A 20,421-nucleotide genomic window follows, 5' to 3' on the forward strand; every position below is an offset into this window, starting at 1 on the left:
TGGTAAAATAAGTCTTCTGCTTGCTGATTAAGTAAAGACTATGGGTTTTTTTAAATCTCCAAACCTAAGAATATTTTCGTATGACATTTCCACCCCAACAAGTAATCATTTCATGGTGTTCCCTGCTCCATTCCAGTAAAACCTGTTTTCTGGCCAAGACAGGAAATTCAGCTTTAGAAGGGAAATGGAATGGAGAGAGATCACTCTTTCTTCCTGCACAGTGAATCTGTGATTTGTGAATAAATATGTATTTAAAAGATTTACAGGTAACTCCTACACTTCAAATACAATCAGCAGGTATTCTACTCTTCTGCAAATTAAATGAATCTTTAAATTAAAAATTGTTCCATTTTAATGAAGATTGACCTTCAAGGGGAAACAGAATCAAAGTATGTCACATTCATTCGTTCTCTGAAAGTAATGTGTATGCTATCTCAATAAAATATTTGAATAAGAGAGAAATAATTATTATGAGCTTGGACAAGACTAATTCATACTCTTTCGCATATATACATGTACACACACACATATAATAGCTGCCTTCTACATACCATATATATATATTTTTATATGTTTTTGGAAATTGTAGGGCCAAGGAACACTTTCTGAAGCTGTTGCACTCCTTTTAGTACTCTGGATTCACAAAGCAACAGATGTATTACTCTACCATCAGCAAGATATATGCTTGTCAAATTCATTATTGACAGAATGCTGATGATAGAATCTCTCCTTTGCAAAACAAGGTTGTTAAAAAAAAAACCCAAAACAAAACACAGCGCTAAAACAACGTTAAGAGAGGTTGCAATATTCCATGCCACAGACACCTACTCAGGGAAGAAGTGTAGATTAATCACCACATCAGAATGTAGGCATCATTCCTACATGAAAGAAAATTTTCTCTAGTTAGTTAGTTATGCATTAACTTCTCAGGGATACCTCCTCAATAAAGTCAAACAACAAGGCAAACCATCAGCATTATTGACAAAGACCTTTTATAGAGTTTTTCAGCACTAGTATGTACCTGTCAGCATGTAGATCTGGTTTTAGAAGCATAGACTTGAGATACTCTCTTCTTGCACGATTATTTGCCTTATCCACATGTATCACTGCAAAGTGAATCGGAATTAATATAATTAGTTATCAGTTGTTTTTCATGTTTTAGAAGAAAGAGCATGAAGAAAAGAACAAAGGAAAATAAACATTTTTTCCCCTTGTCTTTCCTACAGAAAAGCAACAATGTTAGAATCAAATTTGAAAGGTCATGTGATCTAATGGCGTGTCACTGGCAGGTTTATGTGCACACTGTCAAAAAAGATACAAGCAACATCTAAGCATGCCACATAGCTGTCATTTTCTGTTAATGGCAATAGCAGTCAATTTTAAAAGCCAGTGGTCTTTATTGCTTTGTATTTGAAGTGATTTACTGCATTTTCTTCCACTGAGGAAGCTAGTGATAATGATAATGTATGGCAGAGTGCTTGTCCTTTTTGACAGCCTCAGTAATTTAATCCTCCTTTCCTGCCACAATATTTCAATAAGAGAAACATCTAGACGAATGGACCGGAGAAAATCCACAGCCTGGGGAGTGTGTGCGAGTGCTCTGAAAACCTTTTATTGTTTTAAATTAAAATACAAACACAAGGACCAGCTTTTAATTTTTGTACTATTAATATAACCTACAGTAAAAAATAACCTTGGTTTGGAAAAAACAATAAAACAATGAGAAACAGGGTTTTAGGAAATTCTTTAAGAAGTTTTTGGGCATCTTATATTAAGAAGGTAGCTGCTGTCTTGCAAACAGTATCAGCCTACAAGTATCAGTAAACTACTGTAAAAGATTATAAAAATTCAGGATGCGAAAATTGAAAAATAATGTTAGAGGTTTCTTTTTCCTATGTGCTGACAGAATCCTTTAACATATTTCATACTGTCTTCTACTATCCAAAATAAACTTATTTGTATTAAAGGAAATTACCAATTCCACCAAGGAGCACAGTGTGTTGGAATACAGGAATACAAAAGAGAGATAAGGAGGCATCAATTAATTCCTTGCAGAGGGATTTATTGAGGGACATATCTCTATAAAAGTCCTTCTACTGGTTCTCCAGTTTTCTCTGAAGCTGCTCCTCAGCTCTTACATGGCCAGCGAATCACTATTAGAAATTAGTTACTTTCAGAAAACAGCCAGTACAATTGGTATTTGAATCATTCAAGCAAAGGAATCTGCAATTTAACACTTGTTTCTCCACTAACAGAAAGCAAAAGCATTGAAAACCTTAGTCTCCACCCACAATATTCTGACTTTCTTAGGTTAAAGAGCTGTTACTGCCATCTGCTATTCTTTTGGGCACGTGGATGACTTTCCACATGTGCTGCTCTCATGGCCAAGTGCTCCTCCTGGGGCCACCACAGGAAGTGATGGAGAGGCAGCAGGGAGACAGATGGACAGCCAGAGAACTTCAAAGGAGCCTCCACATCAACAGATTCTTCCCTTTCCCATAAGCATGCCAAATGGAATTTCCCAAGTTTACTAATTCTGTATCTAAAACAATTTTAAATAGAAATTATTTACAAACCTAAAGAGTTCAAACTGATTTCACTCAATGGAAAAATTCAGACTAGCAAGTAAAAGAACTCCATTCAAGTTTGGGGAGAATGATTATCCATTGTGAAAATATATTCTTAGATCCTGAACTCAGAATTATATAACAGTGCTCCAAGGTACAGCACATTCATACTTCTATCCAATTAACTGCAAAAATAATTAGAAATTAACTTGTGATGGTTTGCATATAAAATTTTTATTTTAAAGTTTGTCCTAAAGAACCACTAAAACCTGAAGATTACAATGACCCTGGAACCCTATTAAAAATCACCACAGCTCCAAACATTAACATAGCTGGGTCTGTTCTGGCATATTTTTTCCATAGTTCTCTTTCTAACAAAGCTAAATGACTATGTGATGAAGCAGAGTTTCGTGATGAAGAAAAAAGGCCTCACAGTGTTGAGGTTTAATGGAGAAAAGGAATAAACACAACAAGTATAACATTGTTTTCTGATGCAAGGCCTTAATATTTTCATTTAAGTTATACTGAGGAGCCTACTTTTTAGAAAATGTGTCTTTCCCCCACCTCCCCTTCCTCTGGTCTACTTACACTTGTACTTCAAGTTGTTCAAATAACCACCTGTTCACTCAAGAGAGAAAGCTTTCCAATTAATGTTATAGAAAATATTTTCAAAATTTTGTAAATCGTTCTTCTACTTCTGCTGCCTATTCTCTAGAACCATTGTTTACAGTGATAAGGACACATTTAGCTTTTCTATCAATTTTAATTTCTAGTAACTTTCTTCCCATCTCAGCATTTTCATAGTTAAGTCTTCATATTTAATAAAATAGGAATGCTTTTTGTTAACAATATTTTATGAGCTAACCTTAGCTTTGTAATTTAAGTAATCGTGGCCTTGAAAAGAAAAATGTTTATTTTCCTGAAATTGTCAAATATCAATAGATGCATTTATATGTGAGGAAGACTGGGCTTTGTTTGCTTGGTGCAACATGTTTCCCCATGTTTTTCTGACACTGAAACTGCCATTACGTTCACTTTAAAGCATATATTGTGACATGACTGGAAGCAAATAATTTCTCGCACACAATTTTAAAATACAATAAGAGTTAAAATATGAATTAATTTCTTACTATGATCTGTAACACACCCTAACATTAAAACCAAACCATACCAAAAGAAACCCCATCAAAAAATCAGAATCTTTCCTTTTTACCAAATTACAGGACTGAGCCATGGTGTAAGCACAATTTGGCAAGTTCCACTTTTCTTTGAATTTATGGGACTGTAGTGCTTGGAAGCATTCTTGGATAGTCTAATAACTCTTTCCACCACTAATGAACACAACAGCTCCTCTCCTCAGTAAGTATGGTCATCAGTAGATAAAACACTTAATGTCACGGGAAATCAAGATTTACACAATACAACCCCAGAGTGTATAAGCCTCTCATTCATGTTTCAGTTCCAAGACCCTGGAAAAAAGAAAATTATCTTCTAACCACTCCTAGTCAAAAAATCATAGTCAAAATAAACAATTAATGTCAAGCTACATACTCTAACTGCTTGTGAAAAGGGAAATTCATAGGATCTTGCACATCCAGATCAATGGCGTCGTACTATATTGTTTTTCACCAAGATTCTGTTAATCTTCTGGTATCTGACATGTCAAGCAATGACAGTGAAGAATGTGAAAAAGGTATGGAAAAACTTCAAATGTTTTTTTAAGCAATGAATCTCATGGAGCCTTCTGTATCAGTTAAGATGTTTTTAAAACAGTCAAGCTGTTCCAGTTATAAATAGTACAAAATGTTTTATTTATAAGAATTAATGATTTTTGTAGATTACTTATGGACTTACCCTGGTTTTCTCCATGCAAAATCTAGAGGACTATTACTTTCCTTCTAAGTTCAACGTAAATTTTCTTCTACCCATGCAAATCTCATTTTTATTAAAGAAAATATTCAATTAACCTCAAATATTCAACATAATCAAATCTAATTAGACATGAATAAGAGGTGCAGTAAAGCTATAGTAAACACAAATGCTGATTTCATTACTATTATTTTACTGGCTTTTCAGCTGACAGTATAAAAAAATAGACTCATTATCGATTTTTCCCTGCTATATGCAAAGGTAATCTTGAGTAGAAATTAGATGACCAATTATCTAAGCATAACTCTGCAAGTAACAACCATATTAGTATTATGCTGCAGAATACAGTCCTGAAGCAATTAAGACCAAAACCACCTTTTGATATTGATCTGTTAGGATATTTTAAAGTTTAAACAGTTCTAGTTCTGATACTTAAGCAGCAAATAGAAAAATCAAAGTTATGAAGCCAGGTTTTGACTAGCACAAGTAATGATACAGAAGTACCAGATTGGAAAGCCTTATGAATTACAGTTTCTACAAAGCATGATGCTATTTTCAAATATCACAGCCTGAAATATATTCAAGTTTCATAATTGTCTTAAGAGTCTGAAATTTCATTCTGTATTCATCATAACTGCTGTGTTTTGCTAGTTTAACTTTGCAGAGCCAATACTTCAAGAACTAATATTATACTTAGGCCATACCCAATATACACAGGAATCAGAATTTTTTGTGAGAATTTTTATACCTTCCAAATGCTTCTTATATTTGAAGCAACGAGAATTTAAGAAGCAAGAGAAATTAAAAGTGTTAAATAGCTTTTACTGGCTTATGTTATTATTTCAATGAGGTTTTAAGAAATTTATTTAAATTATGTCTGCCTATCTAGAACATTTGGAAAAGTGTTTACAGCAGCTAGCAAGATGAATATCATTCAGCTCATAAAATGACTTCTTAGTTATCTGATGTCTCATTTAGTATATGATGCCAGAAATCCCATTTGTCTGAATGGAGGTAAGCCTCAGTGAATGAAAGAATTTGCAGTGCTATTAGTCGTTGTTTTTTTGTTTGTTTTCCTAAAGCCTTATGAAGATTACTGTCTTTCTCACAGCCACTCACATTAACATGTGCCTAGTCCTCTATATTCTCTCTCAAATGGGCAGTCCCACTATAGCAATGGTTCATGTGACATCTACGAGGGATTTCAGTCTTCAACTATGGGGTAATCCAATAGTTCATGACTATTAGGAGGATATAAATGAGTAAATTCTTTGGCAAGTCTCCTTCTAAAAATCAGATTTCTAGATAGTACCAATTTTAAAGATCTGACTGTGACACCACTCTTTCAAAGCCACTTTTACAAAATTATTTTTAAGAGAATGCTTAATTTGAATATCTGTATTAACGGTGTCTCACAAACAGCAAACTGATTCACCTGCTCCAGGATACCCTCAGCTGAAAATGCAATACTTAAAGTCCAAGACAACATGAAGCCTTCAGACTGACTCTTAAATGAAATAGACTTTAACAGGAGAAAAAAGTTAATGAATAATTGAAATACTACGAAATAGCTGGGAAAATAATTAACAAGAGAATTATCAATTATTATAATAGTTCTGCATATGCTATTAGCGTAAATTATATTGTGTATTGACAAAGTATTTTAAAATGTTCATTTATTAGAGAATAGCATATGGAACATGCAGGATTAAGTATTATGAAGTAAAGAACCATGTATTAGTATTAAACATGGCTGAATAATTTCCTATTTCAAAAAAGTTCTTATTAAAGGAACAAGGAGTATTCCCAAGTGATGATGAAGTCCAAGTATATATTTTGTCTTTGCAACTGTATTTTAGTTGTACATGGTTACATGGAATGTTTTTCTTTTGCTGTATCATCATGGACTGATAGAGAAATCGGTTCATCATGTTCTTTTAAAAAGAATACATAAATTTTAGTTAAGTATAGCCTAATTGTAAAATCTATGTGCGAGCAGCATACGGAAATATGTCGTTATGCTACCATTTCATACAAAAGCCTACTTCAACAATCCATTTTTTGATAACCTCGTTTCTTAAAAATTACCTTTAACATTTCCCAAAATATTTGGGAAATAGACAAATACAATTGGTACACAGAAAAATTCAACTATAATATATAGGGCAAGTAGGCCTTATTGGCAGGCATTTTCAGAAGACAGAACGTAAGAGAAGAAACAAGCCTTCTCAGGAGTACATCATACTTACCATTGCTATAGTTATAGTGAATCCTCTGACCACTTGTTGGTTTTGGAAGTGACAGTGGGGTCTCCTCTGCAAGGAAATTGTATAATCTGCATTCTACAAACAGCTGCTGTATTGTTTCATCTGATGCAATTCGTGACTCAGTAAGACCAAGTGATATAATTTCAATCCGTATTTTGTCAGTTCCCTATTTAAAAACAAAAGCACAAACATAATAGAAATTATTTTGTGTTTTTCGAAGTGTTAACGCAGAACAAGCAAACATACATGTACAGCATTGGCTTTTTGTACAATTAACACTGGTTGATTTTGACATCAGTACAGTGAGATTCTAAAGCCCCAATGTTTGTAAGTTAAGTATATTGTTGCAACAGATACTGATGTAGATTCGGTGCTGAAAATATTTTTGCAATAGTCATACTCTGCTGGAGAAGATTAGGTTAAGGTTATCTTCATGTGCAAATGATATCTGAACCACAAATTTCAGTTGCTGTTATTTTTAGCTACACAGCAGAGTGTTTTGTGTCTTGATCCTGTAACTGCTTGAAATAGTCTCATTAGTATTAGGTACCAAAGCTTTCCAAATCAAGAGAGTTGTTACTCAGTGCCTACTGCAGACTATACTACAGAGAGTTCAGTAAAAATCCATCAAGCCACAAAGTAGTTAGGCATGTAAAGTAACACTGTATTTATATGGAATTCAACTTCATACACCAAACATTTCCAGTTAAATCAAATATACACTTAAAAGTTAAAATTAACAATATCTTAATAAAAGTAATATCCCAACTGTTCTTCACCAGAGCCTTTCTTGGTATTTTTAACTAAAATGACAACTTTCTGTTACTTATATGAAATTATTTTATACTGTTCGGCAAAGTCTATATTATCTGCGTACAAAGAAATTTTAATAAGCTTTATGTATTTAAGTGGGAATGTCAGACTCGACAGAAAAATTCACAAGTACTTCCCTAGGTAACTCTGTAATTCAAAGAACGAAAAAGCACTATGGTTTCAAAATTGGAGTATATAGGTGGGCATTCAAAGATGAGATACTTCAAAGAACAAACAGAAGATGCTGGAGTTCAGAAATGTCAAAAATGATTTTTCTACTTCTTTTCTTTTCAAGTTCATAACTTTAATAAAAATATTTCTCCTATACGGATATATATTGACACTTTTTGATTGTAAACTTAAATCACTTGAAGTAATAAATTATTATTAGCTGTCTAGATTCCATGTTAGAACTGCAAGTCAATATTCTAATTTATTATGGAGATAGCTTATATTTTTCCTAGCAAATTATACAATTAATCACACTGAAAAGCAGGTGTATCCTATTGTAAAAATATCCATCATATAGAACAATTTCCATTGCTGTCAAGCCCTTTCAATATTTCATGAAGTAATTTTACCCCCTCCTTCCAAAAGACATTTTCTTTTATTATGTATCCTAAGACACTTTAACTAAAAACCCAAATCTGAATATTTCAATAAGGTTGTTTTATTATTCAGTAGATTCATGGAAATTTTACTAGGATGACAGAGAAAATTCCACACCATTCTGTCTCCACTAATACAGGTACATGGCTTCAGCTGGCAATATTACTGGGATTAGCATAGAATGATGAAATATTTAAAGGAATTTTTTTTTTCTAAAAATCTAATAAATCAAATGACTGCCAAATGTCATTAAAGTGATGGTCTTTGACTTGAATATGCTTTTCATATTCAAATTTGAAAAGAAAGCGATGAAAGCCTCGAAAGGTTACTCAGTTTCAACTAATAACCTCAAGCACTCTACACTCACATGCATAAAAAATGAAATTGGCTCTATTGTCTAATTTTACTTCAGAAACAACTCTTTTCTTCTTCCACTGAACAGACGTATTAGCCTCTGTATTTAAAGTGATACGCTGAGTGGTTGTATTCACTGCAAAGTATTTAGCACCTATGTCAGACTAGTTTGTACACAGACAGTAGTTTATGAATCAAGTCCAATTACAATATCCCCTATTATCAAGTATTCCCTTTACATATCTTAAAATCTGTTTGACATATTTAACACTTGTAACTGCATACCGTAGGAAAAGAATATTACCGTTTTTCAAGGATAGCGGGGTAAAACCAGGTATTCTGCTTTCTAGCTTATAAAGAAGCAAATAACCAAGCCATACTACTACAAAATTGTAAGAAAAAAAATTACTTTAGAGTTCAACAGTCAAGAATATTGTAAAGCCTGGTTTTATTAATATTAAACACTAATACAAAGGAGAACAAGCTGATTAAAAAAAGATATTTACAAATAAAAAATACAGAAGTGCTTATGAACAGCATAGCCAGCATGTCATGTGTTTTACTACTAATACAAAAGCGCTCGTATTATGTAGCCATGCTGAAAATATATGTAGCATCCAAAATATGATAGGAATTATTTTTTAATCAACCATTTATGTTTCTATGATGCAGAGTGAAGTATATTATTTAAATCCTTTCCTATGTTGTTTTTTTTAAGCTTCGATCTCATTTATTAGGCACTATTCAAGTAAAAAATGGTTAGTTCATCATGACCAATTACTTCCCACAGATGGGAATAAGATTAGTCTTTAAATATAGTATTTAAGACAAAATATAATATCACATTTCCTCTAACAGACACACTGGACACATGTATTAAAAAAAAGAATACTAACTGCTTTCAAAGATTTTCTATGAGAAACTGGCTCAGTGCTTTCATTTCAAGTGAAGAAAACAAAACAGGCAAAATACTTAGTCTATGTCAATGTCCATTCTTTATCATTTAATATTGACTCTTTGTAATTAACACTGCCCAGAGATTTGGAAGAATCACTGGACTCCTTCAACAAGCTTTAGGATTAGGTTAAGTACCAAATGCATTGGACGTTACATCAGAATTTGAAGTCTCAACATAATTTTTCTCATCTTTCTGATTTCTGAGATTAAAAAAAGCTTTTTTTAATTGTATAAAAAGTCTTGACTGCCATCTTCAAGGAGTTGTATATCCTTTTTGGTCACAATAAAATGCTCAGACTTTGAGGTGGATAATAAAATTCCAGTTGACTCAAATGGTCCACAATAGCATACCACAGAACTGCTTTAAAAGAAAAAAAAAAAAGCATGTGCGTTCGACACAGAACAGCAGCATTAAAAATGCCTTGCTTATAAGACCAATGTGTACAATGTTCTTATTTTTTTACATCCAGTTTTAACTAGTATATTGCCCCTAAAAAACTCCAAATAAAGGAAACTTATCTTTACCAATGCTCAAAAATATTTATGCTTTACTCCTTAATATTTTAGGTATTTATTTCCACAGTCCACTTAAGTCCCTTCTATTTCAAGCAGAGAACATACCAAATGAACTATAAAATATTGTCCAATAATCACTAGTCAGCCATTTGCTGTCAATACTTCAATCACTATCAACATTACTAGATTGACAAATATATTTATTGAATGAGGAATCATCCTCTTCCTCTATCAAGTGCCAAATTCCTGTGATCACTGTTGTTCATTAAGTAATTATGATTTACATGTCAACGTCTTACATATAAACATAAAAATACATATTATGAAAAATAATTCTAGTGCTTAACTGTATGCAGTGACTTTTCATGTTAGGAAAAACATATTCTATTTTTAAATTTTCCCCACAATAGTGTAGATGTGAGAATTGAAAGAGGGATACGGAAATGCTCCCTGGTCCTTCTCCAAATGGATGGGACTTACAGAAGTACATGCACTTTAGACTCTCCCTAAGACCTGGGGCAAAGAGATGTCTCCTTGTTTAACAGCTCTTTTGGAGTTGGATTTACTGTGAGGAAGGAAAAGGCACAGATAATCTTCCCCCAGCATCACTGTGCTAGGAGGAGAATGCAATGGCATAAGGCTAGCACCACAATAAGGTATGATGTAATCCCTCCAGCTCTGTCTAGAATTAAAAACACATTAAACAAACAAACAAATCTATTTGTGAGAATGAGTACATCTCTGGTTGCTGCCTTTTTATCTAGTGCAGAGTCCAAATTAATAATTTTCAGAGCATAATTCATCTTCAATATCTTCAAAGGCATGAATTTCTCCAGCTTGAGACAATTCAATGATTAGCTACTGCTTCTACTTTGCAAATCTATAACATACCCATCACCACATAGATTTTTTTCAGAAAAGACAATTTCCAATTCAGTCTAAAACACCAAACATATTAGAAAATACTAAGTTCTTGAGGGACGTGAAGCTTTCCCACCACGACCGTGACAACTATACATATGAAATTAAAGTCACATTTGCACTTTGCTCATAATACAACTTTTGATCACTTGAATATTATACTTTCTTCCTTCAAATGGCTTGCCGCCCCCACGCTTTCTGAAGAATAAATATAAAATTGGTCAGTGTTCCTCCTGAAGTTGAACTGTTTTTAAAGATCTGGTTTTGCAACCTGCCTGTGACACTGCGTCAACTAACAGCTTTTAAAGATAAACTTTTTCTAGGGATGAATAAATACAAAGAAGAAGCTATGGCTGGAGCTGTTAGACTGGTGAGATACAAACTTCCTTAACTCTGAGTTTCGTTTTTCTCCCCAAGAAGAGGGGAAGGCTATATAAGGAATATTGTTTCAGTTCTGAATAAGCCTGCAATAGAGAGGGGTGTAGCTGTCTCAAAGAGGAGACTTCACTTTTTTTTTTAGTGTTTAAACATTCACCATTGATTATACCACCAGATAAAATAAAAACAAATACCAACTTTATCCAATCTCAAAGCCAGTTAGCTACATCAGTACCAACTAGTCACACAATTAAGTAACCCAAATGCTCTGTAAACTTACAATTACCTTTCATTTCAAAAGGAAGCACGATTCTTAAGTAAATAAGCATGAAAGATACAAAATTTCTTGATAAAAAGAGGTCTTACTCTGTACATTTTCAGTATGCCATGTCAACATGTCAACATTTAAGCTACAGAAATAAGATGAAATAAGTAGCAGTATTGTGTAAAAAACTAATCAAATACAAATATAATAGGATTTCTGCTTTTGTAGATATCTATGCATGTATTTTTCTATATGTAAATCATAGACTCCTGGTTTGATTTAAAAAATAAATCAAATTTTAAAACTCTGTATTTGAAAGTTAATCCATTTAGAAAAAAAATTCCTTAGTATGGGAAGAAAGCAGAAGTATCAGTATAGCATTTTCATTTGTCAAGAGTGCATCTGTAGTGAAAAAGATCTATCAAATTGCACATTTTTAATACAGCTGTTCTTTTTATTTATAGCTTTAATACTTAACATTTGATACTGTGTCCCCCCCCATTAGAGTATGGTGTGGGGACAATATAGACATGCAAAAAATGAATGGAATTTGATTCTTTCGCATATTATCCACAATGCGAAGAAAGCTTTGCTTACATATATGACAGCTAATCAAAACTCAAATTTAGTTTCAAATCCCATCCTTTGCTTTTTAGACCTCCAGTTAGAAAAATACTCCTTCCTATTTGTAAAGTCACCATAACTTATTTCCATGTCAATTAACTCTGATAAATATAGTCTCTCAAGTAAGCAACTGAGGAGCATTCATATTCATAACCACAAAAAATATTACCAGTTATGTTAAAAATGGCTCCTGTTGATGTTTCTCCTGTGGGCTTATGCACTCAGCCTTAAATCTGACTTTCTACTTAATATAATATTCTAATTAGTCTTATTTGCTACCTAAAAAGTAATGGGTTACCTAATGACTTAAGATTCTGTTGTTTTGAATCACTTTAAAAAGCTGGTGTTTGGGTTTTTTTTTTGTATTATTTCTCTCTCTTCTTTCAGTTCTTCCATCAAGAAGAATGACTTGTAGTACATGCTCCTAAATTTACTTAAAAGTATATTTGACAAGTGCTAGCAGTTGTAAATCCATTATTTCAGTCTACTGCCTATTCAAACTACTGTAACCTGAAACTATATCAGTGGCAAAAGACAACTTAGGTCTTTCCTGAATCCTTCAAACTTTCCTCTTTTACTTTAGTTCCTGTCTAATAGTGACCATAATAGCAAACAATCACCTTAAAGACAGAGAATGGCAAATGTTCCTTTTTAATCTTAGACTCATCAGTAGTCATTGACAATACTGACTATAAAGATTTAGTAAGTTACTTTTATTCTGATAAGATAATTTTGTTTCATTAATTTTGTTTCTTATTTTATTAAATATGCTGGTGCAGCACCTCCACTTGCCCAAGAAGGAAAGCACAAAGCAACTAAGGTTAGATCTAGACAAGACTAGGACAATACAAAAGATTACTATTTTTGGCACAGTAGAATCAAGCCAGCTCAGCAACACAGGATGATACTAAAAACATAGAAGTTTAGATCTCTCAATTCAGATTAGATAGTCACAGAAAAAGTCAGTTTAAGAGAAGCACTGAGCACTCAGAAATATGCCTGAAATACACCAAAGGTATTCAAGTCCTGCAGAAAATAAATGTAAAGAGAAATCAAGATAGCCAAAATTGAAAATTGGAATACAACACCCAAAGAGTTGTGGGTATTTTTTTGTCTTCAGTGAATGCAAATATCTCATAGAAGGAAATGCACTATTCAAGTAACTGTACAAAAAAGGCATAATAAAAGGAAAAATATTTATTGCTTTGTTATATATAAGCTTTATGCTTTACATCTTCCCACCTTTGCCCAAACATGTTTCATTGACCAGCAGAACCACAAGCAATTGTAATTGCTTTTTAATAGTGTTTAAAAGAGATTTTAATGTCAAAATTAATTAGACCCCAAGATCTTAATTTACAGGAAGTAATAATGACAGTTTTCAATAAATTGCTGTTAGCTAAGATAATGCACTCACAGTACTTGCAACAAAAAGAGAGATATAAACACACCTATAAAAAAAAGAAGCAATCACCTCCGAATAAATTGGTTTTGCCAGTAATTGCCTTACTGGCATGTTTTAAGACAACTTGGAAGCTGACAGCCATTAAATTTGTTGTGATAATTGAATGCTATATTACCACCTGTAAGGATAAAGTGTACACAGGGGGTGAAAGGGAGGAGGGGAAGGAAGAGAAAATGGTTTTGGTTTATTTTTAATATATTTTATTTAAATATAAAGACCATGCCAAAGAAAATGCAAATTCCCAGTTTTGATGTCTATTTTGAGGTTCTGAAACAAGCCTTTTAATCAATGTATTATACATCAAATTGATAATGTTAACTTCTGATTATTCAAATGTATGAAATATTCATAGAGAACTGTCCAAACTTTTACATTTCTCAGACTTCTTTTCTCTATTAATTATCATGCCTGGAAGCTTTTTAGTAAAAGCAGCAGCCATCAGCCTGACTGAACCTGACAAGCTAGCAAGGCCCAATTACACTGGCACTCTGTGGCACTTTGATGTACTGGAAACGAAAAGAGATAGGGGCAAATTGTATAGCACATTATGTTAATGACTTGATTTAATCCAGCCACTAAACTTTATGTAGCCTGTTAAAAAAGATGCTAACACTAATTACGCCACTTTGGAAAGGAAAGAAGGGGACAAGCATTTCATACCGACAAAGTGAAGCTCATAAATGTTGTAAATGAAATGAAACAAAATGAAGTAATCTATGATTAATTATACATCACAGACAAGAAGAAAAGAGAAAGAAGGAAGTGGTACAGCTAAGTACTGGAAAATCTGTTAGGTACCCTTTATGATCAACATATCTAAGAAATAACCATGAACTGTCTAATTTGCAACATGCAAAAAAGAAACAGTATGATCTTAAATGGCTTAAACAGTTTGGCATCCAACTCAGATTTATAGGATAATTAGCAGAACGATCTCTAAAAATCACAAGTCTTATTTACAGTGTTTGATTACCAGCAGGATGTTTATCTCAAAAGATAAAAGGCAGTGATTTTTAATCTTTAAAAAAATACAAATTCAATCACAATTTTCACATGCTGCATTCTACAATTAACCCAATGTTTCAAATATACCAATGTCTATTTTTAAAATCCAATTTGTATCAAACATGTTGCCTTAATAATGTATAGCTTTTGTTGCCTTGCCTACCCTTCTTGAACATGCAGTTTAGTTTGTTACCAGAGGAACAGATCAATGGAGAGTGGTAGAAATTAATGAACCTGAAATGTATCTACACTCAAAATCTCTCAGTACTGTCCTTAAATAATTTGGATAAAATAAAATACAGGATGACTAGAAATGTATAGGTCAACTGTATTATAGCTTGACCTAATGGTGATGAGTAGCAGTCATTTTAGTTCTCAAAATTAGAGATTAACCTTTTTTTAACATTTTACATATAAACAATACAATTCTGTCTTCAAAAGTACCTTCTCTATCTTTCCGCAGCATATGTAAGTGATAGTATTTCTAAATCTCTTCTACAACTGAAAAAAAGAGCAATATTTCTCATGCAAAGCATTGCTTCTTGTTGCTAGTTACTTTGTAAGATGTCACACAGCATTGAAAAAAGGATAACACACCCCAAAAATCATCAAACTACCTCCAGGTTATCACATTGCAGAACATTAAAAAAAGTTCAGATTGATAGTATGTAATTGTATGGTCCTTTAAAAGAAGTCTAAGACAGACAAGAGAAGTATTAACTTTTATAAGTATTATAATAAATTTTAAGTGCTAGTTTTATATTTTTTTCAGATTGTTCAATGTTAGATGTACAAGTATGATTTTTTTTTCTTTTTGTTAGAGAGCCATACTATTGAAATACTGTTCAAAGTAAATTTCCCAAATCTGTATTACGCTGTGTTATTTTGTATATATGACTTGCTGGTTTTAAGAACAAGTCAAGAGAATATCATTACTGTACCTGCCCACAAGCAATAAAAAAAGAAGTCATGCACAAACTTTATTGAAAACTGATGTTCAGTTCTAAAACTGTTGGAAAGTCAGGAACAAAAAAAATCTAAGTGGGTGAACTAGAAAATATATGCAGATTTGCACATTATTAACAGCCTCAAGCTTATGCAATTGCTATTTCAACAACAATCAATCAAGTCAACACACTGGGATGAATCACAGTGGGTAGCTAAGCATTGTAGATTTACTACAGGCCTTGAGAAGTAAATTATCCTCCCCTTCCTCAGAAAGCGCTGGAAGAAGCAGAAAAGCACATTTTTCCACATAAAAGCAACAGGTAGGACTGAACAAGACAACTAAGTTCTTGAGACATACACATTACATTATTTATCTTTCATTAGGGAGATTTTGTGCAGGACTGGAATTTGAATTCAGATCAAAAGTGATTTGAAATGTATACTCCTAAGAATGTATGACAATAATGGAGAAGATGACAACAAATTTCCCCATTAAAGGAACACCTACAAACCACATGTACAATACAGTCAAGTTAACTTTTTATTTTTTCTGTGAAAAGGCATCTAGTTCAACCAGAAATAGGAAACCATACATTTCTTGAAAATGCCTTAGAATCTGACCTTAGATATAGCAAAGCAACAATGTTTAAAGGACATTAGGCTTAAAATATTTTTCTTGGAGTTACCAAATAATTGCTGTAAATACTCTGACTCACCTGTTTAATGTTCTTGGATACTGGACTTGAAACAATACAGTCATCACTGTCAGTTGTTATTGATTCAATGGCATCATTTTCTTGCCTATCATCTTGATCTAGTAATACAAACAAACCAACAAAAAACCCAATGTCGTTAAAACCCCCTGTATTTGTTTTCCATCTGGGACTTCCTGAGAAACCTGATAGCAATATATTTGCTTTTCTAAAAAATAAAGTATAAATGCCCAGTAAACCTTCTCTTCTTTGTCAAAGATTAACACTGTCAAATCAATGACCTTTAAAGTAATCTAAAATGTATATTTTTCTGATTTGCTAAGAAAATAATGTTTCCCAGATGAAGTTGATGAGTGGAATGATATGAGTCCTGTGATGAACTAAAGTATAAACAACAGTTAGCTTTATATAAGAATATGACCTGAATTTGTGCATTTCCTCTGACTACATTTAACACCATGCACATGTAAAGGAGAGTGCACTTTTTTTTTGTTTGTTTTTAACAAAGTAGTTTGTATGCAGGTGGATTGTTTTCTAAAACATTCAAGGTCTTTTTTCTCTGGAGCAAATTACTTACAACAGGGATTCAGCATCATGTTCTTCTAATTTTTCTAATGAATTCTTATGCAGAAGTTGCAAGCAACTAACATGAAATTTTAGCATCTTGCTTGTGCTTTTACTTTAAACTTGGTATCGTGGACTTAGTTCATTTCATGGATAAACAGTTTAAGCTCGTAAGTGGAATGGGATAACCTGGCTTTTATAATCTTTAAATAAATCTGCCTCTAACAACTTTATGTCACAGATGTGATAAGACATACTACCCCTCTCACTGTCTGAAAGGATTTCTGATATCAACATTGTCTGTTATGTGCAGACAAAAGGAGCATATTCATTAAAATAGTCTTTAGAATAGCATAGTTCTAAGGGAGACTATAAAGACATTTAAAATAGAAGCCAAGTTTCCTTTAATATTTTATGAATCTAGGTCAGATACCAGAGTTTTGCATTCAATTACAATACAGTTTCCATTTGGGAAGAAAATACCACCATATCCACCACCCAACTTCAGCTATAAAGTACACCAGAATATAATTTCAGTCATGAAGCGTCTCATAATGAGGCAGGTCCCACTGCTAGTAAGAAATGCTTAAGAAAATGGAGACATAGATTTATTAAGAAAATACAGCTACTTATTCATAAACATGAATTCTACCTTCTGGTTCCAATTCTTCAGTTATTTCTGTCTCATCTCCAGAGGTAACTGAGCTTTGGTCGGCCAGCTGCCCCTCTGACAGATGTGAGAGGTTGTCTTTTTCCTGTTGAATTTCTTCAGCCATCTCCTTCACCTTATCATCTGCTAGCCTTTCTTGTTTAACCTCATGTCCCACATGCTATATAAAAGTAGAATAACTTACAGACTTTATAACGCTCCTTGAATAGTAAAAGTTACTAAAGTTCTAAATTTCAAGAGTTATAGCTTATATTCATTATACATAATCTTTAAAGTTATATTGTTTAGAAGTTGTCAAGTGCAGTAACAAATAACTGATACAGTAGAAAGATAACTCTAACTACGTATATTTGTGAAAACATAACTATTATGATCATTTTGTACCTGTCAACCTATATACAGCCTGTTAGATTTCCCGATTAATTTATATTTCAGCTCTTCCAATTCTATAATTCTATAATACGCAGTTTAAAGGAAAAAAAAACCAACCCAAAACAAAACATCCCATCACCACCAGCTGGCAATTTTATAACTTAAATTATGCAATATTTTCTGTTTCAAAAGCAACCTAAAATCATATAAAAAGACTAAGTTTTTCTACAAAACACAAACATGTTATCTAAGGTATCTTTAGTACATAATTTACTCTCAAGTAATCTTATTCCCTTCTTTCTCTTTGAGTACAATTAAATAGAATAATACCTCATCAACAGATACAACATTACAGACATGGCATCTTCCATAGAAATTTGCTGGAGACCTATGCATTATTTATTGTCCAACAGTTCTCCTCCAGGACTGAATTTTCCACAGAGACACTGATGCCTCACCTCCCACCCTCAGAATCCATGAGGTAACTCTCAGCTGTTCACAGAACATCAGGGTTTTCCAAAACTGGACCTGAAGAGTTATTTCTATTCTAACACATTTGGAGCCACACAAAGCAAAGCAATGTTAACAAACATATAAAATAAAGGTCACCCTTGAAGTTTTCAAGTAATAGAAAACTGACTTTATGTCTCTTATGCTTCTCCTTGGCATAGATGATGTGTCATAACCATTGTGTTTTAGATCATGTTTGTCACTGAAGAAATTAAAAAGAATGGCCAGAGTTGCATTTTGTGGATATTTTCAGAGAGAGAATACTTTTTGATTGTTCTGCTTGACCAATACCACCTCATGTGGTGGAAGGGAGACTTAACTTCTCAAAGCCCCAGATGAGCTTTAAAGTAGAAAAGCGAAAGGCAGATAAGAGCCCATGATTAAAGGTTGTATCACACCACTAGGAACTACAGTTTGCCAATCTGTCACAACGTACTTTCACAACCAATTGGACCATTAGAATTTACAATATTTAATACTTTTCTTCTCCTTGGAATGCTACATATTTAGCAATATTCCAAAGTTCCTCCATTTCTTCTTCATTTCCCCCGCTATATAATGGCAATTTTTAGAGGGGAGACAAAATAAACGTCATCCAAACATAGAAGGAAATAAGTAGAGATATTCCTCCCTTTCTAATGGCCAAAAAAAGAAGACTGTCATCACAAGGATTCACTTTTTTCATATTGCAGAGAAGTTTGAGATCTTATTTTACCATAGTTTTTTTTCTTCAGAGTCATGCATCAAAAATCTTCACATTAAATTGAAATGTACTATATTATATAAAACCACAAAACCTGAATAATCTCATCCCTCTGAAACACTTGGAACTCTTGATGCCTTAATCTGTGCAAATTCCATGTTATTTTCCACAAGCCAGCCCTAAGTTATGGGTAAAATAAGGGGAAGCCTTTAATATATAGTAGACAATTAACACACAAACATAGGTATAAATTTACTGGACATTTATATAAGCATTTGGACAAGAAATTGTCTTCCTTTGCTTTCCCGCATTAGCATTACTGTTTCTATCCTCTGCTGTAGTTTCCACCTATGAGGCTGGACAATTCTTACAAATGGTTTGGATGAGTAAAACCATTCATCCCACTTTTTAGTGAGTTTCCTTTTCTGAAAACAACTATTTGCTCTAGCATGTGTCACATTAATATCCAAGAAAAAGATTCTCTGCTATCCAGAAAATGAACAGGAAAATGAAACAGACTGTTCCTGTACAGCTTTAATCTGTTGAACTTCTAGTTCTCTTGCATGGACACTCTCTTGCCATTTCACCACAAGAATTATCCATCAGAGAAGCCCCAGCCATTTCATTATTTAGTTCTAACAGCACTTTTGTCTCTCACCAGACAGTGACGCTTGGATTTTTAAAACAGCTAGGGGAGCTGCCCACCCAGTAGTGAAGACTTCTGATGGAGACCGAGTAGCTGACTCCCTTAGAAAATCTAGCTCATGAAAAATTGTCTAACTTTGAGAAGTTACTGTTTGGACAGCTGAAGATATATTGTGTGTGCAACTGTACGGCTAACATTTCAGTTTTCCATCTAAGCTCTCAAAAGATTTGATGTCACCAGCATTTGACTTTTTTAAAATTAATAAATATAAGGGATTGGCTTAATTTTTATTTCTAGGCTCAAAACAGAGTTCTAGTCATGGTAAACTAAACAATAGCAGAACCACCTGTGAATTGAAAACTGATGTTAATGTTTCAAAAAAGAAATCCAGTGAAGGCATTCACAAATGGAAAAAAATGATCACAGCTAGTTTTTAATTACTGCAACATAATATTAACTAACAGTAATACTCATAACCTTTTATAATTAGCTGTTAAAGAACCTACCTTAAGGGATTTAATTAAAGTAGTAAATACACCTTATTCTTAGTTCTCTGAAGGCAGATTATTTAACATCAAATTAAAATTTACACCATACAGCAGATAAGTTTGAGTTAGTTCCATGCAGAGGCTCCTATAGTCTGGAAGGATGTACACATCCCAAGTGCATCCCAAGTTCAGCAGTC

The 20,421-nt window shown here is 33.2% G+C and overlaps 1 protein-coding gene across 5 annotated transcripts in view; it reads right to left on the reverse strand.

Moving 5' to 3' along the window:
- The window catches only part of RPGRIP1L (RPGRIP1 like), an 84,835-nt gene that overhangs the window by 11,370 nt on the left and 53,044 nt on the right, over window positions 1-20,421 (reverse strand). For all 5 annotated transcript variants that reach the window (XM_075101615.1, XM_075101617.1, XM_075101614.1 and 2 more), the window contains 5 exons: window positions 19,201-19,269; window positions 17,488-17,665; window positions 16,275-16,372; window positions 6,686-6,869; window positions 1,022-1,106 (listed from right to left, as the gene is read on the reverse strand). In XM_075101615.1, the coding sequence (XP_074957716.1) occupies window positions 1,022-1,106; window positions 6,686-6,869; window positions 16,275-16,372; window positions 17,488-17,665; window positions 19,201-19,269 (614 nt within the window). The remainder of the gene's footprint in view (window positions 1-1,021; window positions 1,107-6,685; window positions 6,870-16,274; window positions 16,373-17,487; window positions 17,666-19,200; window positions 19,270-20,421) is intronic.

This window comes from Phalacrocorax aristotelis, chromosome 8 (assembly GCF_949628215.1).
Source record: "Phalacrocorax aristotelis chromosome 8, bGulAri2.1, whole genome shotgun sequence".
Lineage (NCBI taxonomy): Eukaryota > Metazoa > Chordata > Aves > Suliformes > Phalacrocoracidae > Phalacrocorax > Phalacrocorax aristotelis.